Here is an 18,610-nt window from a genome sequence, read left to right as displayed (position 1 = left end):
ATCGATAGACTAAAATAGCTTAGCCCAAAGGTAATTGCTGAATGCTTGCCATTGTTTTCAAATAATCTAAACTTTTTGGATACATACTCATTTCTCGGAGAGTGTTTGCAAGCACAGAGTACAACGGAACGGTGAATCGAATAGGCATTAAAGATTCACGAGCAAGGGGCCCCGCACGTATTTACATGTCTGAGTTGGTATACTGTAAGCTTAGGGGAAGGATCTCTATCTATGTCGAAGAATATTGAATACTTGAGTTTTTGCTTTAGCAACCTTTGCATATCCCAACAACTCTTGTTCTAGCGGGGACTAGCCATATTTCGAGTCACTCGATTCATGTCTGCTAAACAAGCAACCAAGCCTTCTGCAACTCCTCAAAGATCTGATCTGTAGTTTCTTTGCGGAATACTCAGATACCCGAGGTACTGACTCCGAGTATCTCAATGGACTGTCTATAACCAAGCATCCAAATAAGTTTTAAGCTTAGTATCATACTTTCATGTCATGGGTCAATCACAATGTAAGTTCTTTTTAACAACGATCAAAGCGACATGAGTAGCTACGAGTTGTAACAATATGAATCAGATTTGACTTCGAGATCCAGGTACTCTTTCTTTCACCGCACAGCTTAGGCGTATGTGACTTTCGATATTATGCATGTGTCATCTGTTGTAAACCATGAAGTCTATCACTCTATGTACGTGAAAAATCACAAGTTACTGTAAGAAGTAACCTTAACTGATTGTCCCCTATACCCATATTCCGAGAATTTCAGAATACGTACGGGTCTTTTGTCGGCCCGGTTTCGCAAACACTAACATGTTGTCGATGCCCTGGAGCCGGTCTCGGGAGTCATCCCGCCATTCTTCGCGGTGTATCCACAGTATTGTTTCAGGTTGAAATTCCATCATCTTATTCAGAAACATTACTGGTTCATTCAGTTTTCACATGTTGCCCGCGACTACCACGATACAAAATCGTATGGAATCTTCCGACGAAGCAACAGCCTTGCTTCTCTAAGATTCGCACACATCTTTTCCCTTATTATAAAATTCCCCTTGCTCAAATATTCAAAGTGCCGCTTGAATGTCTCGCATTGTCAAAAGTGTAGGTCAAGCTAATCTACTCTTCTTATTCTTATTAGTACTGACATGTGAAAGTGGGAGATTTTCCTGTCGATGAATCGACTATCATCAAATTCAACAGGTTCACTCTCATTGATCTATTCATTCACTTCATGCCGTGTATCTCTTTAGAGTTGCATAACACATACGAGTCTTTGTTCATCTACTTCTCCTCTTAGAACCTCATCTCTCCAAGAACCGAGACACGATATTTTCATCTCAGCCAAAATTGGGGAATACTCTTCTCACAGCCTCTAAGGCTCGTGAATAGGTAGTGAAACTGCCGCGATTTTAATGTCAAAAACCAGCACCGAGTTCATATCACATTCACGAAGACTGATAAAAATGCGTGATAATCTCGCACCTTGATGGATCTTGTACACTTGACTTGAAAGCACACAATCCTTAGGGACAAAAGCTTGATGCGACAGTCAGGTCGACTACAAAAGAGGCGAAAGGATATAAAAAACACGTGTATGACCAACAAATCCATAAAGCTTTGCAATAGCTGTACAATAGGTTATGTTGTACAATATAAAAATATGATTTCAAATAACGATTCTACATACAAACAATATTTCGAACAACATCATCAATATCCAGATTTGAATTCTTAAGCAGACCATTAACATTGAGATACCATACTAACGAAATATGAAATGACCCAGCAACTTGAGATTGAGGTCTTTTTACAGTCCCAAGGTTCTTTCCGCTGCTGCCGGCGCTAGGTGAGCATGATTATATACCGACTAAACAATGAAACTTTCATTTCTACACGACCCTGCCTCTATTTCCAGTTCCATTCAGTGTGATCGAATGACCGCCCCCGGAAAACTTATTGCATCATCTCGAAATTGGCGAGGACGGATGTATTGTTTGAGCATGGTTTCCAGTCAATACAAGATTTGTAACCACCTAGGTTCGAACCCCGATATTAAGACGGTGCAGGCTTTGTCTGATGTTCTGAATTCATTTAGCATGTTGAGCACCATAAATGGAAACTTGGTTCGGAGATTCACTCTCTTTTCAACTGGCATTAAACTTTTCATGTTCCTAGAACCAACTTGAGTTTGACGTACTCATCGATGGATCTCACCGAGAAAACCATCAGTAAACCAAACAGTCCGCGATACACCCCAAGCATTCTCCAGTATGCCAATCCTGTCAAACTCACATGCGTCTCCAGGATTGGGTTGTCCTCTTTCAAAGCCATCACATGTACTCTTGATTCCGCCCAAGATCACCAAAGTATCCAAGAACTATCTTTTTGATACGTGGAAACAATGCAAGCTATAGATGCATGGCATGATACTAATACAACATATGAGTTCGATGTCGGGACAGAGAAGAAAAGGAAGTCAAGGGGCTATTGAATTTACATCTATAACACACCCAAAGAGAAACAGAGAATGAATAAATTTTGTTAATACATCCCCTCACTATACATTATAGACGCCCAAATACATGTATAGAAAAATAAAGCTCGAGAAACCAATCATCAACAAAACCAGAAATGTAAGCAACATCCACTTAAAGATGCTGGAACGTATGGTCTACAGTGAGATAAGAAAACGTTAAAGTAAATAAAGTCATCGCGGGATACTAGTCTCCAAACCGACCAAAACAGATGGAAAAATTGTTTATACACACAACATGTGATTCAACTAACTTCTCCATCTCGATTTCTTCTTCCTTTGTAGAGTCTATTCTCGGATTACATGCTACCGTGTATCGAAAGAGATGCAAAAAAACACCCCCCAAAAATTTACTCATCTCCCTCATTCTTCACATCCTCGATTCCCCAACAAAAACAAAAGAATCTTTCCGAATCCGGGAATCGAACCCGGGGCTACTCGGATCAAGAAACTCCTTATTCGAATGACGAAGAAGAGGTATGAAAGCGAGTTATGTTAACCCCTACACTAATTCGGAATGCTAGATGCTTGTTGTGAAGAAGCTGTTCGTGTTTGAACATATGAATAAATCATGAATGAGGGATGAGAAAAGAGAGAGGAACGGGACATGAATGTGGATGTGGATGTGGAAGAGTTTTCCTTAGGTGGAGAGGGGGTCCGAGGGGGCGCAAAACAAGAAGCGAGGAGGGGCTGATGATTGATGATGATTCGGTGGCTATGAATTTATGCTATGAAGGAATTTTCGATTCCCTACTCAAACTGCTCCTTGGACCTTACTAGATATTGATATCCTGAAGATAAAATCATAGGTCAGCATATCTATCCAGACTAGAAGCATCATTTCCGCAAATCGAGCATGTATATAATCTTTCACCAAAGCAGCTTCAATCTTATTACTCCGTATGTTAGTATTCTCTCGACCATGAAGTGCCAAGCAACATCACAATCCAAGTGGACCAAGAGACATCCATTCACCCAAGTGGAGTGATTCCGTGAAGAAGTTGGAGAGAACCCCCACATTTACATAAATGTTAATCAACATATCAAAAAAACTTATCAAGAAAGCCTCAAGCCACAAAATCCGATCCGACTATGTTCTGTAGTGTCTATAATCATATGGATGAAGCAAAGCTGTAAATTCAAAAAAGCACATCGAGGACGTAAAAGTTCCAGCGTGAAGGTCGGTTCGAGGTCTTCTGATTAAGATGCGTAAAATCCTATTATGTGAGTCTATCTCATGTAGTACTTCCTACCTACCTATTCCCAACACATTATTATCTTCCGCAACCCATCTATCTCATGCCCCTTCCCCTCCCCTCCTCAACAATCTCCTACCCCCAAAAGACCAAAAAGTATCCAAACCATACACCAATCCATCTCTACATAAATCCCTTCCCATCCCACCTCCACCCCCAAAGCAAGAACACCCCCAAAACTTCCCTACGTACTCATCTATCCCTCGCCTCTCAACATCTCCCAACTTCCCAGCCCCAATCCAAACCCTCACTCACCATACCCCTCGATTCCAACCCGCCTTTGCAAAGCAAAAAAAGAAACACGTGAAGATCACCGGGAATCAAACCCGGGAGTCGTATCCAGACACGGACGGAAAAGGAAAGATCCGACGAAGGAAAGAAATTTTCCAGAAAAACGGAGTAAATAATGGGGCTATCGAACAAATGCACACAAAGGGTTTGAAGTTTGCACGAAAAGAGTTTGTTTGCTTATCGATATCGATTCTTATCAGAGGAGGACCCGTCTGTGGAAGAAAAACGCGGCCAGACTTCATCGTCCAAGTTAAATTCGATAATAAATCATACGAAATAAAATATTGGACAATCTTGAATTACAGTTATCACAATTCAAAATACCAAGTTTTTTTTTCAACTGAAATGAAATGAGATGGAACAATCAAAATATCGAAGAGTATCTGCTATACATAGTTGGTCAATTCCGGGGTTCCTCTTCGACGAGTACGTATGATATGGCATGCAAGTAAAGAAGTGAAATATAGAGAAGTAGTACATGAATATTATATATATCACACACTATGTATCGTAGCGAAAGGTCAAGAAAGGGAAAGGTAATGAAATCCATACAGTATAAGATCTCTATAGAATAAATCGATGTGGAATTAACAAGGTGAACTTCTACGATCGATAATTTCCTCATCTTCTCTCCAAATTCTGATACATGAATACATACATACACACATACAGTAACCATACTCCCCAATCACCAGCACCAGCACCAGCACCACAACCCCATGCATCTATCCACCCCCATTTTCTGTCCAATATATTCCCCTCCAACCCCTCAATTCTTCATTCAAACCACCAATTCGGGGCTGTAACTCAGTGGTAGAGTGCCTCGTTTGCATTTCCAGAGATCTTCACCGATCCATCTGATAAATCTCGATGAAGTCCAGGGTTCGACTCCCTGCCGCTCCAGTAACCTTTTGCACTTTCTTTCATCTTTTTATTTGGGAGTTTGGGTTTTTAGTTGATTTTCTTAGTTTTTGTTTTTGTTTTTGGGGAGCTTGGGAGGGGGGGGGGCGGTTGGAGACGAGTGGAAGCGAGATGGGATAAGATAAAGAAGGGGATGATGGATTGGGAAGGAAGTAGTAGATGTGGATTCTTAACGGTATGATTTATATCTACATTTTGCTTTCTCAAATCTGAAAGGTTTGAAGTTTCATATTGTGATGTGCATACAGATAGATAGCCAGAGTACATCAACAACAGACCAACTTCACAATTTCCCAAGCCACACTATACATACATACAATATCACGACTCTCTCTATTCTATTCTATTCTCTCAAACATTTACTCTTTGGCATTTCAAATCCTTTATGTATAACATTCAGCCTTGAAGTCTTGATCAAACTTGCTATTTTCTCGAACATCTTGTTCCCCGAGTGCTCCTTCGATTCGACGAGGAGGAAAACTAGATCTACAATGTGGGAGTTCATGATATTGAGCTTTGGGCATTTGATCCAATTGTACAAATTATGAGGAGTTCAATCATTTAGATTTAGATGCCAAGTAATATAACTTTTGATGCTTTGTTTTTAAACTGCTGTGCTCTAAAATCTAACTCAACAGAAGAAGAGCGCTCAACTCTCCTCGTCTGTCACGTTCCTTTCTCTTCCATCTCCTCTCCAGAACTTCCAAAAATCATTACCATATTGTTTGTCCTTGCAGACCAACGTCTTCATAACATCATATCCAACCTCCAGATTGATTTTTTTTTTTTCCTTTGCTTAAGCCCACAAGCTGACAGGAGTAAAAAAATGGAGCAAGAGTGTTCATTCAAAAGACCCTCTATCCCTACCAACACCATCTCGAAACATACAGTGAATAAAAGCTTTATTCCTACTCATGATGAAGCGCGCTTACCGATCCCTCAAGACATGCTCGTTTCTCGCCCAAAGAGGCGAAGCACCACTGCCTATCTATGCCTCAAAAAAATGCAAAAATATATGATTGACCAGACTGGGGCACGATCCCAGGACCTTGTCCGTATTTAACAAGTGTTAATTGTTAAGGACACGTGATAACCAACTACACCATCCGGCCTGTTTTGTGGTGACTTGTGGTTGAATTGAATATATATTACAGCAGTGAAAAATCATTGTGGAGGTGGTGGAGACTGACAGTGGAGTACTTCTAGTTCCATCTATCATAGAACAAAAGGAATGGGACATTCGGACATTAGCTGATAGTAAAGAGGAGGGGGTAGACAGCAAAAGATCCATGATTTATTTCTATGAATCTAGTGGATATTTGACCTCGACCGTATGCATAATGATTAAAAACTAATGACTCTTCGCCGCTACCTAGTCGTGGCAAATCAGGGCTATAAATTCAGCTGTGGATCATTGAATTCCAATAATAAGTGACAATGGCAAACAATTGGTGGGTGTGATAGAAGCAAAAAATCTCTCAACCATTATCGGGATATCAAGCATTCATCCGAAGCCGCCTTCTCGTCACCCTCCATACTATCCATCAAAGCATCTCTCAGGACAAACTGGCAAAAGAGACAAAATAACATACAACAGTAGGGATTCGCTGGTGGTCACCCACCCAACTACTAATCTACCGATCTGAGGCTTGTGTATGGCAGAGCGGACGGGATGCCCAATTCTCCTCAGTCTATGGTCGTATGTGACAGGAATAACTGAACTTGATATTATATAGGAGCAGAGTATGGTTAACTTGGCACTCCTTCGTATCTCTCAGCCCCGTCAAGCTTATACCCATCTTCATTACACTGCCACGCTCACCTCATCGATAGAAATGAAGTAATGGATGTTAAAATCGAAGTGCTGGTCCGAGAGCCATGTCATGAGCTATGCCATGAGCTACTCGGATTATTTCACTCTCGTGTAACCACTTGGTTGTCATATCAGTAGTAGAAACGTTCAAAGTAGATTCATCAACCTTCATTTCAACCTAACTTAACAAAAGCTTTCAGCTCATACATCTCAGATCAAATTTGACAACAGAACCATAAAGGTTTCTTTCCCCATTATCGAAAAGGATATGAAATTAATGAGTCTCAATCCAGGAGAGAGGATAGCCAGTGATTGCCTAGAAGGCATCAATGTACCACACAAGCCTAAGCTGAACTTCCAACTTTCCAAGAAACGAGTTCATGTACCACCAGCATGTAAGCTCAACGTGCATAAAGTTACACATGTTAACAGAGGAATGATTGGTATATCAAACATCAAACGGGAATTTATTGCCATGCTCGCTTGAGTATTGGCTGTAGGTATACGCAAATACACGATCAGGTACAGCATCTCAGATGTTCATCTGACGATATCAATATGACTGATTTAGGATTCGATAGGGCATATGGAATGTGCAATGAAGAGAATTGTGGTACAAAGGGTCATCATCCGTAAGTTTCCGAAAGTTGGAAGGATTAATGAAACATTCAAAGTACTGATTCCATGATAAATTGCTTGTGAAGAATGACGAAAGAATCTCGATGAAGCCGAGGCAATTATCAAAAGGAGAGTTTCAATCTACCAAAGATCAACAGATTTCGGATGAGAATGTCAAATAATGTCCTTCTCTGCGACAATAATTGACGGACCTATGGACTGCTCTTCAGTGGTACAATTGATGATCTCGGCGAAAGAGTCTCATCGCCAGTCTTGTGCCGATCGCATTTGGGAGCCAAACAATCAATATTTGGACATTTAACTCCGGTACTTGGGCCACGTAAGTATTGCTCCTTGTCAAGGTTAATTGACTTCAAAAGATAGATGACGCCTCTCTGAAGGTAAAAAGAACCCCCCGCCTCGCCACGAAGTTATCCGGTCAGTACAACACGTGTAGATATGAAGGAGTCTGATATAAGATTCGCGAGTAGATGAACACCTATGCAAGATGCAGCGCCTACTTGGGTAGATGCTCTCGTGCTGCTGCAGCACATGTGTGTGTGGTAATCAGTCATGATCCATCGCGATAAGAAAAGTGTATGCAACACGTGATAGCTGGCGGAAGATTCCAAGAAATGTTGATCCCCTTGCATTAAAGCATGGTCTACTTTCAAGGTTAAAATCTTAATTCTTGAATTCTTGAGGTTGGCTGGAGATCTGACTCTCCGAGCGAACAGAGTATCGGATTACTGGCTGGTACAACATCGGTGTGATGAACACTGCAGTTGATCGATCAATATCAGAATTCATGCCGGTGTCGGCTGGGCGGAGGAGACATTGGAATACATATATATGTAGGACAGCATGATCCATGTCACCGTAACCATGTAGAAGATGCACACGATAGGATGATGAGAGTGAGGAAAGGGCAAAACGATGGAGAAAGCTGCATCGCATATGGGAGAATCATCATGGCAGACATGTAGCAGAGATTGGATTTACCTGTTATCTATCTGGAAGAGCAACGACAATGGAACCTTGTTCGATTGAGCGGAATCGACGGCAAAGGAATATCATATATATATCTACCACTCAGACTCTCTTCAACTCGAAGCGTTACGCTTGGTACTTTGGCCATGCGAGTTTCTCCTATTGTATTGTGAATCTCGCAGATACTTGCTAGTTTTCACAGAAGCCATTCCCTCGAGCTCGCGTTGAAACCGACTGACTCACTCGTTTTTGATTCCCGAGGAGCTTTATACGAGTAGCAGACCCATAACGCCCATTGTATCTGTGTCCGTCGTGTCAATCTAGAACCATTTGACGCGCAATAACTGTCTAGACTGATACGAAAACCCCATATATTTTCGAATCCTCCACCGATGGATGACTGGGGAGGACATGTCCAAAGTCAAGATCAATCCAAGAAAACAAGATGAGTGCCCAGGTGTGCAGGAGTAGTGTTATATATAACCGGATTTGAAGCCTTCCAAAAGCACAAATTCCATTGATAACACCTGTCAGTAGATTCAGGACCTACCAATGATTGACGTCTGTTCCTGGGTTGGGAGTACATTTTTGAAACTATTCAAGCTAGATGCTCTAGTCCGTTGCTAAAGATCCTTTTTCACCGACTTCAAGCCGCGCCTTAATAAGAAAAAATAATTTTCTAATCGTCAGTGAGATGTGACATGTGTGTGATGTGCATGTCCCTACAGAGATACATACATTCGTTCCAATCATATAATTCAACAATCCAGAGAGAGAGAGAGAGGGCGAGAGACAGACAGACAGACAGACAGACAGACAGACAGACCGAGAGAGAGAGACTGAAAGAGGCAGAGAGAAGAAAGCCGATGATCAAGTAATACTCCACACGTTCCAACCGATTACACAAATTGCTTTTGATATCAATTGGATTATATCATCGACAATATTCAAACTTTCTTTCTATCTATCTATCTATCTATCTCGCCATTATCCTTCCTCTCTATTATTCCCTTCACACCTTCACACCTTCACTCCTCCACTCCTTCACTCCTCCACTCCTCCATACCTCTTCCGACTCCTCCACCACCTTCTGCTCCCAAGCAATCCTATAGGGTATCTGAGAATGGATTGAGAAGACCAATTGACCTATCAATTGTACCAGTTCTACCAGTTCCACCAATTCCGCCATCTTCCTCGATCCTCATCAATTCTCGTCAATTGACTCACTCATTCATTCGTTACTAAACACTGATCCCGTCCGGCCGAAGATTCCCACACCCAACCGTCATCGCAAATCTCTCCCCAAACCCCCGACTCTTGATTTTTCCGCCGTCTAGACGTTTGGAATAAGCAACGAGACTCCTGCAGATCATGGACGAAGCAAGCAAGCTCGTAAGAGAGCTGTCTAACAAGCTTACCGAGCTTGATCATAAGGTTGATTTGTATCGGAAGGACATGAACAAGGAATATATTAAGTATGAAGAGGATTTATTAAAGAATGTCGCTCCAAGCATTTCGCAGGAGGTTTCCAAAATGATTGCCGAAGAGGTAAAGAATTGCAAGGCTCTTTATCCATTCGCCGAAAATGTCGATATCGATAGCTTAGACTCATGCGCCAAAACTGCAAACACAGGCACAGGCACAGGTACAGGTACAGGTACAGGTACAGATACAGATGTAGGCATAGGCATAGGCACAGGCAACAACAATCCCAGCTCCAGCTCCAGCTCCAGTCCCAGTCCCAGTCACAGTTCGAATTCCACTCTCAATGGTAACAACACAATCGGAGTCACAAGCACGCCGCATGAGAATTCAAATGTGATGACAAACGGCATTTCCAAGGCCATGGACTCACCACAATTAGGTTTCGGTACCTCGGCGTCTTTAATTCCCAATAATACGAAAAGGGCAGTAGCAGCAGATGAAGAGGAGCGTCCGAGAAGCCCACATGCGCGAGAGAAGGAATTCACAGGAGTCTTTACACCAAGTTACTTGCCATTGTTAGATTCCAACAGTCGATACGAACGAAAAGCGAATGCGAACACTGAGCTCAACAACAAGCCAAAGGATGCACAAATGGATACCTCATCGCAATCACAGTCACAGTCGCTTGTTGACGCAAGTACAGATACTAGATCTTTGAATGCCTCTCCAGATCCCAGAAGTCCTTCGATACCCAAACGAAAAAATACCGATGAGATTTCGATCGCGTCCAATAGTAGTAGTGATGGACCACGTCGCAGAAGCGCTTTACGAAGAACATCTACTAGTTCGAAGAATACAAGTCCTCGAAGAGTTCGTTTTGATGTGGAAGGAGAAGAAGTCTTACCAACAGCATCGCCCAAAGAATTAGAGCCAATTCTTCCACCTTCCTTCTCAGATGATTCAGATGATGAGGCTGGGTGCGAAATGGTCGAAGATATTGATGCGCCGCCACCAAAAAGAATCTCTTCCTCTCAGGCATTACGAGCCTTATCGAGAGGTCCTATAGAGGATGACGGAACACAATGGACCACTGTCGTTGCTCCGCCAGATGGATCGGCATCGGTTGACACTTTGGAAGATGATGTTTATACTACCAATTACTTCGACTCTAGACCAACTCCTATACCCATCGCACCTCGAGACGAAAATATCCCACCGATCTCCATACCAACAAAAATACCACAACCCGAACCACAGGCTCAAGTGAAGCACATAGAGGCTCTACCGGAGGACGATACAGATGTTCTATCGGACGACGATATGCTGGATATGCCATCTTTGCGACAAATGAGAAGTCAAAACAAACAACCTGCGAGCATTCTATCCCCGAAAAAGAATGAGAATCCGGAACCAGCAATTTCCCCCTTGCAGATGAAAGTGCCAAGCAAACCACTTACACTCGAGACTATGGAACCTAGAGGAAAGGGTGATGAGAAATCAACCAGCTTGACCTTCCAGGATGACGAACAAGAGGATTTATTTTCCTTTGACGAAAACCCCAGTCTCGGAAGCCGTCCTCAAGATGAAGAAGAAGATGAATCGGATGTAGAAGAACCTACTTCGCCGAGTATCGAAGAAGACCCTGACAATGTCGAACTTTCTAAATCTCCTGCTCGACCAATTCTGAGTAATTTCAGTAATAAGAAAGTAACAACTGCTCCTGCTCCTGCACATGGAATCGTTGGTTCTTACAAAGGTCGTCCATTCAGTATGCCAGTTGTCAATGATGCAGTACATGCCAGTGCCGCGTCAATGGGAGCTATGAATTCATTTGTTGGAAGTGTCAATGGTCGTAGTGGGCTTGACGCAAGCGATATCTTGAGTTTTAGAACAAGTGGAGGAGTGGGTAGTTTTTCTGGAACCCCAAAGAGTATGAGTGAAAGGATGATGATGGATGATTTGATGGAGGCAGAGGGAGAAAGCCAGAAGAATTAGGATCTGCTATTTATGGACACTCAAGAATTTGGTACAAGAACTGGGAAACAAGCATACTAGGCGATGGGGGCATACAACGTAGGGGAAATGGGACTCGTGGTGTATTTATGTTTGTACTCTTTACAATTGCATATCTTTTGGCGTTTTACGGATGGATCATCGATTTCTACGTCATTATAATATGACGAATGAGGCTAGATGATCATAAGCATGGTATGGGAAATGGGGCGGCTTCTTTTTTTTTCATTGAGGGGCGCTCTCAGCTTTGGTTCGGCTCGGTTACATGATTGAGTGAAGAGTTGTAGGCTGTAGCATAGTCTATATTTCACGCATGGGATTTATAGGGGAGTGTGTGGTGTGAAGTGGAGTGGCGTAGCGTAGCGTGGCATGCATCAATTGATTGTAATCAGACAGACAGTAGATGATGAATTGTGTATTTCGCACTGCGTATGTATCAGGCATATGGGTATGCTTGCACCTATTTATCTACATATTAGGTACGGGATCTTTTGCACGTACAATACATGCTCATCTATGCTAAATGAAACGTTGTATTTAGCTATCTGTCTATTGTGCATTGTGCATCGTGAATAGTCGAGATATTCAAATGATGTGATGTGATCTGTATACTGGGGTTTGATCGCAGGAGGAGTTGGAAGTTGCGTAGGTGGGTAGATCATGATGAGGGCAGAATGACATTCATTGTATGGGTTGGTGTGCGCAGGTGTTTGTATTTGTACCTATATCTATGTTTATGAGAAGTACAATCCTATTGATTTATCTACTTATCTACCTATCTATCTATCTATCTATCTATCTATCTATCTAGATAGAGGTATAGAGAGAGGTATGGAGGTATATGTGCATGTATATACATCCTATGTATGTGTATACTAATGTGTCATTGTACCATGGTATGTATATATGCGGGGTAATGCGATATCAGGAAAAATATCCTTGCGTGATGAGTGGCTTGCTGGATAGGGAGGGTAGGGGCGTGAGTGTGGTTGTGTGTGTTATTGGGTGAGATGGAGATGGGTGGGTTGATGGGTAGATGGGTTGATGGGTGGATGGGTAGATGGGTAGATGGGTAGATGGGTAGATGGGTAGATGGGTAGATGGGTAGATGGGTAGATGGGTAGATGGGTAGATGGGGACCCCTCTTTTGTCTGGTTCTTGGGTTTGGGGGGTTGGTTGAGGTGTTAGTGTTTGGAGGGAGGGAGGGAGGGGGATGAAAGGATGAAAGGGGAGAGGGGGAGGGGAGGGGGATGGAAGGTTGGAAGGAAGAGAGTGTATGGGTGAAGGGGTTGAAGGGATAGGAGGGATAGGAGGGGTATGTATAGTGGTTAGTTGGAAATGGAGATGAGATGAGGTGAGGTGATTTTCTTGTCTTGATGTTAGTCAGGTCGTGTGTGAGCTGTGGTAAATGTGGTGGATGAATGCAATGGGTGGATGCGTTGAAGAGGTATATGTGATTGTTATTTGGGCAGGGGGAAGGCGGTGGTTTCTTCATTCTGTAGCAAGCTCGCGGGTGTGGGATGGGAGATATATAAGTGCAAGTTATGTGTAGGTGGATGGACGGATGGACGGAAGAAATCTATATAATTGTCATTTGGGCAGAAGATTGGGGTGGTTTCTCCGTTTCGTAGCGAGCTCGCATGTATGATATCTGAATTGGAGCGGTAAACGGGTGAGGGGCGACGGAGTTAGGACATTTGCATGACATGAAATGACGTAGAAGAGTAGGATATATAACGGATGAGTTGGTGTTGATTTAAACCCTAGTACGGACTTTAGAAGTCCGGTAGTTTGAACTGTGTTTGGGACGGGACGGGAAAGGGTCCAGGAAGTGTGGTCATGTTTATTTGCACTTGCAGCGGGTTTTGCTGCAGCGGATACTCGGGATTTTGGGATCCGAGGGGTTAGAGCTGAGGTTGTGTGGGGTAGGGGGTAGATATCGTTAGACGAGGTTGATGAAGAATGCTTTATTTCCATAGGTATGGAAGCAATGTTGGTAAAAGAAAACTTTATCCTACTCGGAAACTCTAATCTTCGTCCATCTCTGATTCGTGGACTTAAGTCATTGTGGGTTATTTCGACTCATCAATTCACATACCGTATTCATTTGGAAAATTCGCTTAAAGCTAGCAAGGATTATTACTTTAAGGTTGTTTTAGAGCCAGTTGGCTTCCCTCTAAATACTTCAACATAGAATTTTTCATCAGAAATGTAAGGCATTCGATGAATAATCCATTGATATAACGAATCAAACAGCTCTGGTGTTTTCCACAACCCTAACCCACGATAAGCTTAAATAGTCAATCCTTGCTAGCTTTGGGCGAATTTTCAAAATGAATACGGTATTGAATCATTATCTTGGCGAATAGAGAGCTGCACATACGCGTAATTGCGTTGCATGTCACAGCTTTTAAGATCTTCATATTCGTGTTACACAAACAGAGTGTGACTTTCTTCTAGAATTTCATGGGAGGCATAGAAGAGAATATGTATCGGATGCGGAACTGTTTCTTTCCTCCACCCCCTTCAACGTTCGAACGTGCATAAGAATAGCATAGCTACATAAAAGTATTGCATGCGGTTATAGGACACTATCATTGACGAAGTTGGGAATTTAGATAGATACGATGTTTTCTCTGAGACAACTCGAGATACAATCTCCCCACTGCATAACGATCCGAACCTTAATCTTAGACATCGATGGGATGAAGAACCAATCGCAATCCCATGGTTCCGAGCCTTCTCGTATTTGTGTTGTTGCTATTTGTGAGGGTATTTGTCTCAGTGAAACCAAGTTAATATGCACGTCGATCCACCAAAATCAAAGGATTAGAAAAAACACTACTTGTTAGATATAGAATACTGATAACAGATCTTTTCTCCAATATTATAAAATATCAGAAATATATTAACCATAAGCTGCCAGGCGATTATTCTCTACACTTGGGTGGAAATATTGTCAGGGAGCGATCACCTGATTGAGTATATATAGTAGATTCACTGTTTCGGAAGCATTCGGAATACTCCACGCTTTTGTGGGTCGTCGGTAAAGTGTATCATCCTGACAGATATTAATAAAATAGTTAATAATTAAAATTTGAAAAATAGATAATGTAGTTTAACACCGAGTAGGCTATATCACTGAATGGGCTATTTCAAAATCTATCAAAATCAATGCTTTTTTAATATTTGTATTTTAATAATCAATTATTATTTTTTAAAAGAAAGTTAATTTGTGAAAATAATAATAAGAATTTAGCTTTTTATAAATCTAATTTTAATACAAAAATTTCTTATATTTTCTATAAAGAAAAAGTGGAAATTGTTACGATTTTTGTTACAAAAGAAATATTTCTATAATAACTATTATAATATTGAAATTGAAAGTTCTTCAAAAATTCTAATTTGTAATGTTTTTCTCATACAAAATAAACGATTTTTTATAAAATTTTATAAATTTCAATTTTAACTCTTTATAAATCTACTTAAAAAATCGAAAAAAAAAAATTATTCATTTTTTTATAAAATTTTATTGATAATATCATTTCGCAATTTTCTTATTTTTTATATTGAATAATAATAAAACAGAGATATTTCAAGTTTGTCAAGTTCCGACGGTATATGGCGCATTGTAGACTAGTAGTACAGTGCCGGTGCATTAACGGCGCATCAACGGTATATCAACGGTATTTATATGATGCAAATGTCAGATGGTTAGTTCAACATATCCTAGGTTGAGAATCAAATATTATGCGGCTGGGTAATGTTGTCCGAGCCGATTCGTGAAATCAACTTGCGATATGAGAAGACCAGACAAGACCAGACATGACAGTGAAAGCATGGAACTTGAAGTCCGTAAGGCTACCGGCAACTTCAATGCCGAAAAATAGTTACAAGGGACGCGATGCAGTTAAACTCAAACGGTGAATGATCTGCAAGAACTGCCCAATGTTTTCATGAAGATTGAAGATTGAAGATTCAAGAACAAAAGTTCTTTTATCCTTGTCCACTGCATGCGCAGGTCATTTGGCAATGATGATGGGGATTATGTAGGTCGGAGTTTAGGGAGGAAACAGGAGATATGGGTTGAAATGAACGCAGTTGTGTCCATCCGTCTGTGTGAGGTTAGATGGTAGATTGACTGGGGATTTACATGACAGGTGGGTAGCACCTCCTGCTTGTCGGTCACTGAGTTTGATTGGTTTTTGGATGTCAGGAAATAGGAGGTTTAGGGAAGGGGTTGAGATGGGATGAATACACTCGAGTATATAAATAAGTCTTCGCTGCCCTCGTAAACACTTTGAATTCTGTACCATTCAATCTTTCTACATATTTGTTTCCACTGCCTTTTTTTATAACTAGGAAGTTTTGGATGAGCTTCAGTTGCTTCATTTCATTCTTGGGTTTTACAACTACTGAAGACATACGAATTGATTGAACTAAGGACATACATCGAATATCTTTCAAGATGTCGCCAGCACTCTTCGATAAAAGCAAAGACATGACCATGTCACCACTCTTCTTAAGTGCTTCGGCGTTGATTGTTCTAGCCTACGTTATAAAAGCCATACTTTCTCGGCCCCAAAAGTTGGATCTTCCAATTGTGGGAAAACCAGGTGCTGATTATTGGCAAGAGGCATTACTTGAAGGAACGGCCAAAGTAAGGATATTTCCATCAGCTATTCGTCTCTTGGGATCCCAGTATTAATTCTAGCTCACAAATCAGTACCCTGACACTCCCTTCGTCCTCCCCAGCGATCCTCCCATGGTTGTCCTACCCCATTGCACTCACGAAGAAGTCCGCAACCTCACCGAAGAAAAAGTATCCTTCCAGAAAGAACTTCACCGCATGTTTCTCACACCTCATACCAAACTCGCCAAGGATTTGCCTGTCGTCGTTAAAACTGTCAAAAGTGATTTAACTCGCCATTCTCCATCAACTGTTAGTGCTCTCGAAGATGAAACGACCTATGCATTAGAAACAGAATTTGGCACGGACGAATCTTGGAACAAAGTGGCTTTGTTTGAGAAAGTAGTAAGAATCGTGGCATTGGTTAGCGGGAGAGTCTTTGTGGGAAGACCTCTTAGCAGAAATGAAGAGTGGATTCAAGCTAGCACTCAATATACGGTCGATTCTGCAAAAGCGAGGGATGCTGCGGTTGAATGGCCGGTATGGGCAAGATACTTTGTTCTACCATTCCTACCAGACATTAAGAAGGTAAAAACGCATACGGCTAAGGCAGCAGATTTGTTGAAGCCAGTTATCAATCAATATCTTCAGAGGGCTAGAGAGGGAAAGGGAATTAGAGGGGAATCGAGTAATGGAGTTGATGATGCTCAGGGAACGTTTGTTGGCTGGATCATGAAGCACACAAGTCCGGAGCTTAGAGAGGATCCTTACACCTTGGCCATAAACCAGTTGAGTCTATCGTTCGCTTCAATTCATACAACGACTATGGCTCTTTGTCATATCTTGTTCGATCTCGCTTCCCACCCGGAATTTATCGCACCTCTCCGCGAAGAAATCGAACGTGTGATCGCAGAAGATGGGTTTGAAGTTGATAGCAGCGGAAAGAAATCTCTGAAGAAACAGTCAATGGTAAAACTCAAGAAATTGGATAGTCTCATGAAAGAAAGTCAGAGGTTGAGCCCCGTTGCCATACGTAAGTTGACCAGTCTTTTTCCAATTTATATCAAGATAAAATATAGAAAATACAAGAAAGCAATTTAACAAATACCAGTTACAAACACCCGCATAACAACCAGTTCTCTTCACTTATCTACCGGCCACACTATCCCCAAAGGAACCCGCATAGGATACGATGCCCAAGTACTCAACATGGCGGGCCCCGATCTCTCTTTGCTTTCCCAAGATCCTTCCACTATGCCCCAGCTCGATCCTCCCAGTGTTTTCTCTCCTTTCCGCTTTGCTTCAATCCGCGAGACTCCAGGAAATGAATCCAAATATCAATTTGTGACAACGAGTAAGGAAGCTATGAATTTTGGTCATGGTATGTATTCCCTACCTCCTATTCTCATCTCTCTCAAATTCATTGAATCTCCTGTCAACTTCACCTAAGCCCAGTCATAAAAACGAAGAGTCCTCCGAAGAATCAACAACTAATATTCAAATAGGTAACCACGCGTGCCCAGGTCGTTTCTTCGCAGGAATTGAAATGAAAATAATCCTGATAGAGTTTTTGAGAGGGTGGGACTTCAGAAATGTTGGGGATACAGAGATGAAGGGAGGAGGAAGACCAGAAAACTTCGGTTTTGATATTTCGATCAGTCCAAATCCGGTAGCGGAGATCGAGATCAAGAGAAGAGTTTAAAGGCCTAAAAGTTGGAGAGGAGTGAGGAGCAGGGGGATGAATATCAGTGCGTGAGAATGAGATAGGTGCTATTAATTTGATCACTAGTTCGGGTTTTGTTTTATTTTCATTTGTTAAATATTTACAAGTTGGTTTCACCAGTAAAATTAGATTGACAGCAATATATATTCTTTTATCCACGATCCAGTCAACTGCAACCACCGGGAATATGTTTTAAAGCCCGCAAGAAACTATGGTGCAAAGATTTTTGAGGGAGATTTTTTATATGTCATAAAGGGTGTGTTTGTTGTATTAACCTTATTAGTTCATATGTCGATATATGATCCAATTTGTTAATAGTGGTATACAATAACCCCTTTGATGTTGGGGGCAGTGAATGAGAAAATATTAAGAAGAGGAAGACAAAGAAACA

The 18,610-nt window shown here is 41.6% G+C and overlaps 2 protein-coding genes across 2 annotated transcripts; both read left to right on the top strand.

Moving 5' to 3' along the window:
* The first annotated feature begins 9,155 nt into the window (after window positions 1–9,155).
* Window positions 9,156–12,379, top strand: BCIN_16g01500 (hypothetical protein). Its single transcript, XM_001545213.2, has one exon. The coding sequence runs from the start codon at window positions 9,800–9,802 to the stop codon at window positions 11,846–11,848; it is 2,049 nt and encodes a 682-aa protein (XP_001545263.2). The 5' UTR covers window positions 9,156–9,799; the 3' UTR covers window positions 11,849–12,379.
* Window positions 12,380–16,210: 3,831 nt separating this feature from the next.
* BCIN_16g01490 (hypothetical protein) lies at window positions 16,211–18,377 on the top strand. The gene is made up of 4 exons (XM_024697894.1): window positions 16,211–16,526; window positions 16,593–17,529; window positions 17,608–17,877; window positions 18,002–18,377. The coding sequence occupies exons 1-4, from the start codon at window positions 16,335–16,337 to the stop codon at window positions 18,196–18,198; spliced, it is 1,596 nt and encodes a 531-aa protein (XP_024553711.1). The 5' UTR covers window positions 16,211–16,334; the 3' UTR covers window positions 18,199–18,377.
* Window positions 18,378–18,610: the final 233 nt, after the last annotated feature.

This window comes from Botrytis cinerea, chromosome 16, assembly GCF_000143535.2.
Source record: "Botrytis cinerea B05.10 chromosome 16, complete sequence".
NCBI classification, from domain to species: domain Eukaryota; kingdom Fungi; phylum Ascomycota; class Leotiomycetes; order Helotiales; family Sclerotiniaceae; genus Botrytis; species Botrytis cinerea.
The sequence above is the reverse complement of the archived record's forward strand: the minus strand, read 5'-3'. Positions and strand labels throughout refer to the sequence as shown.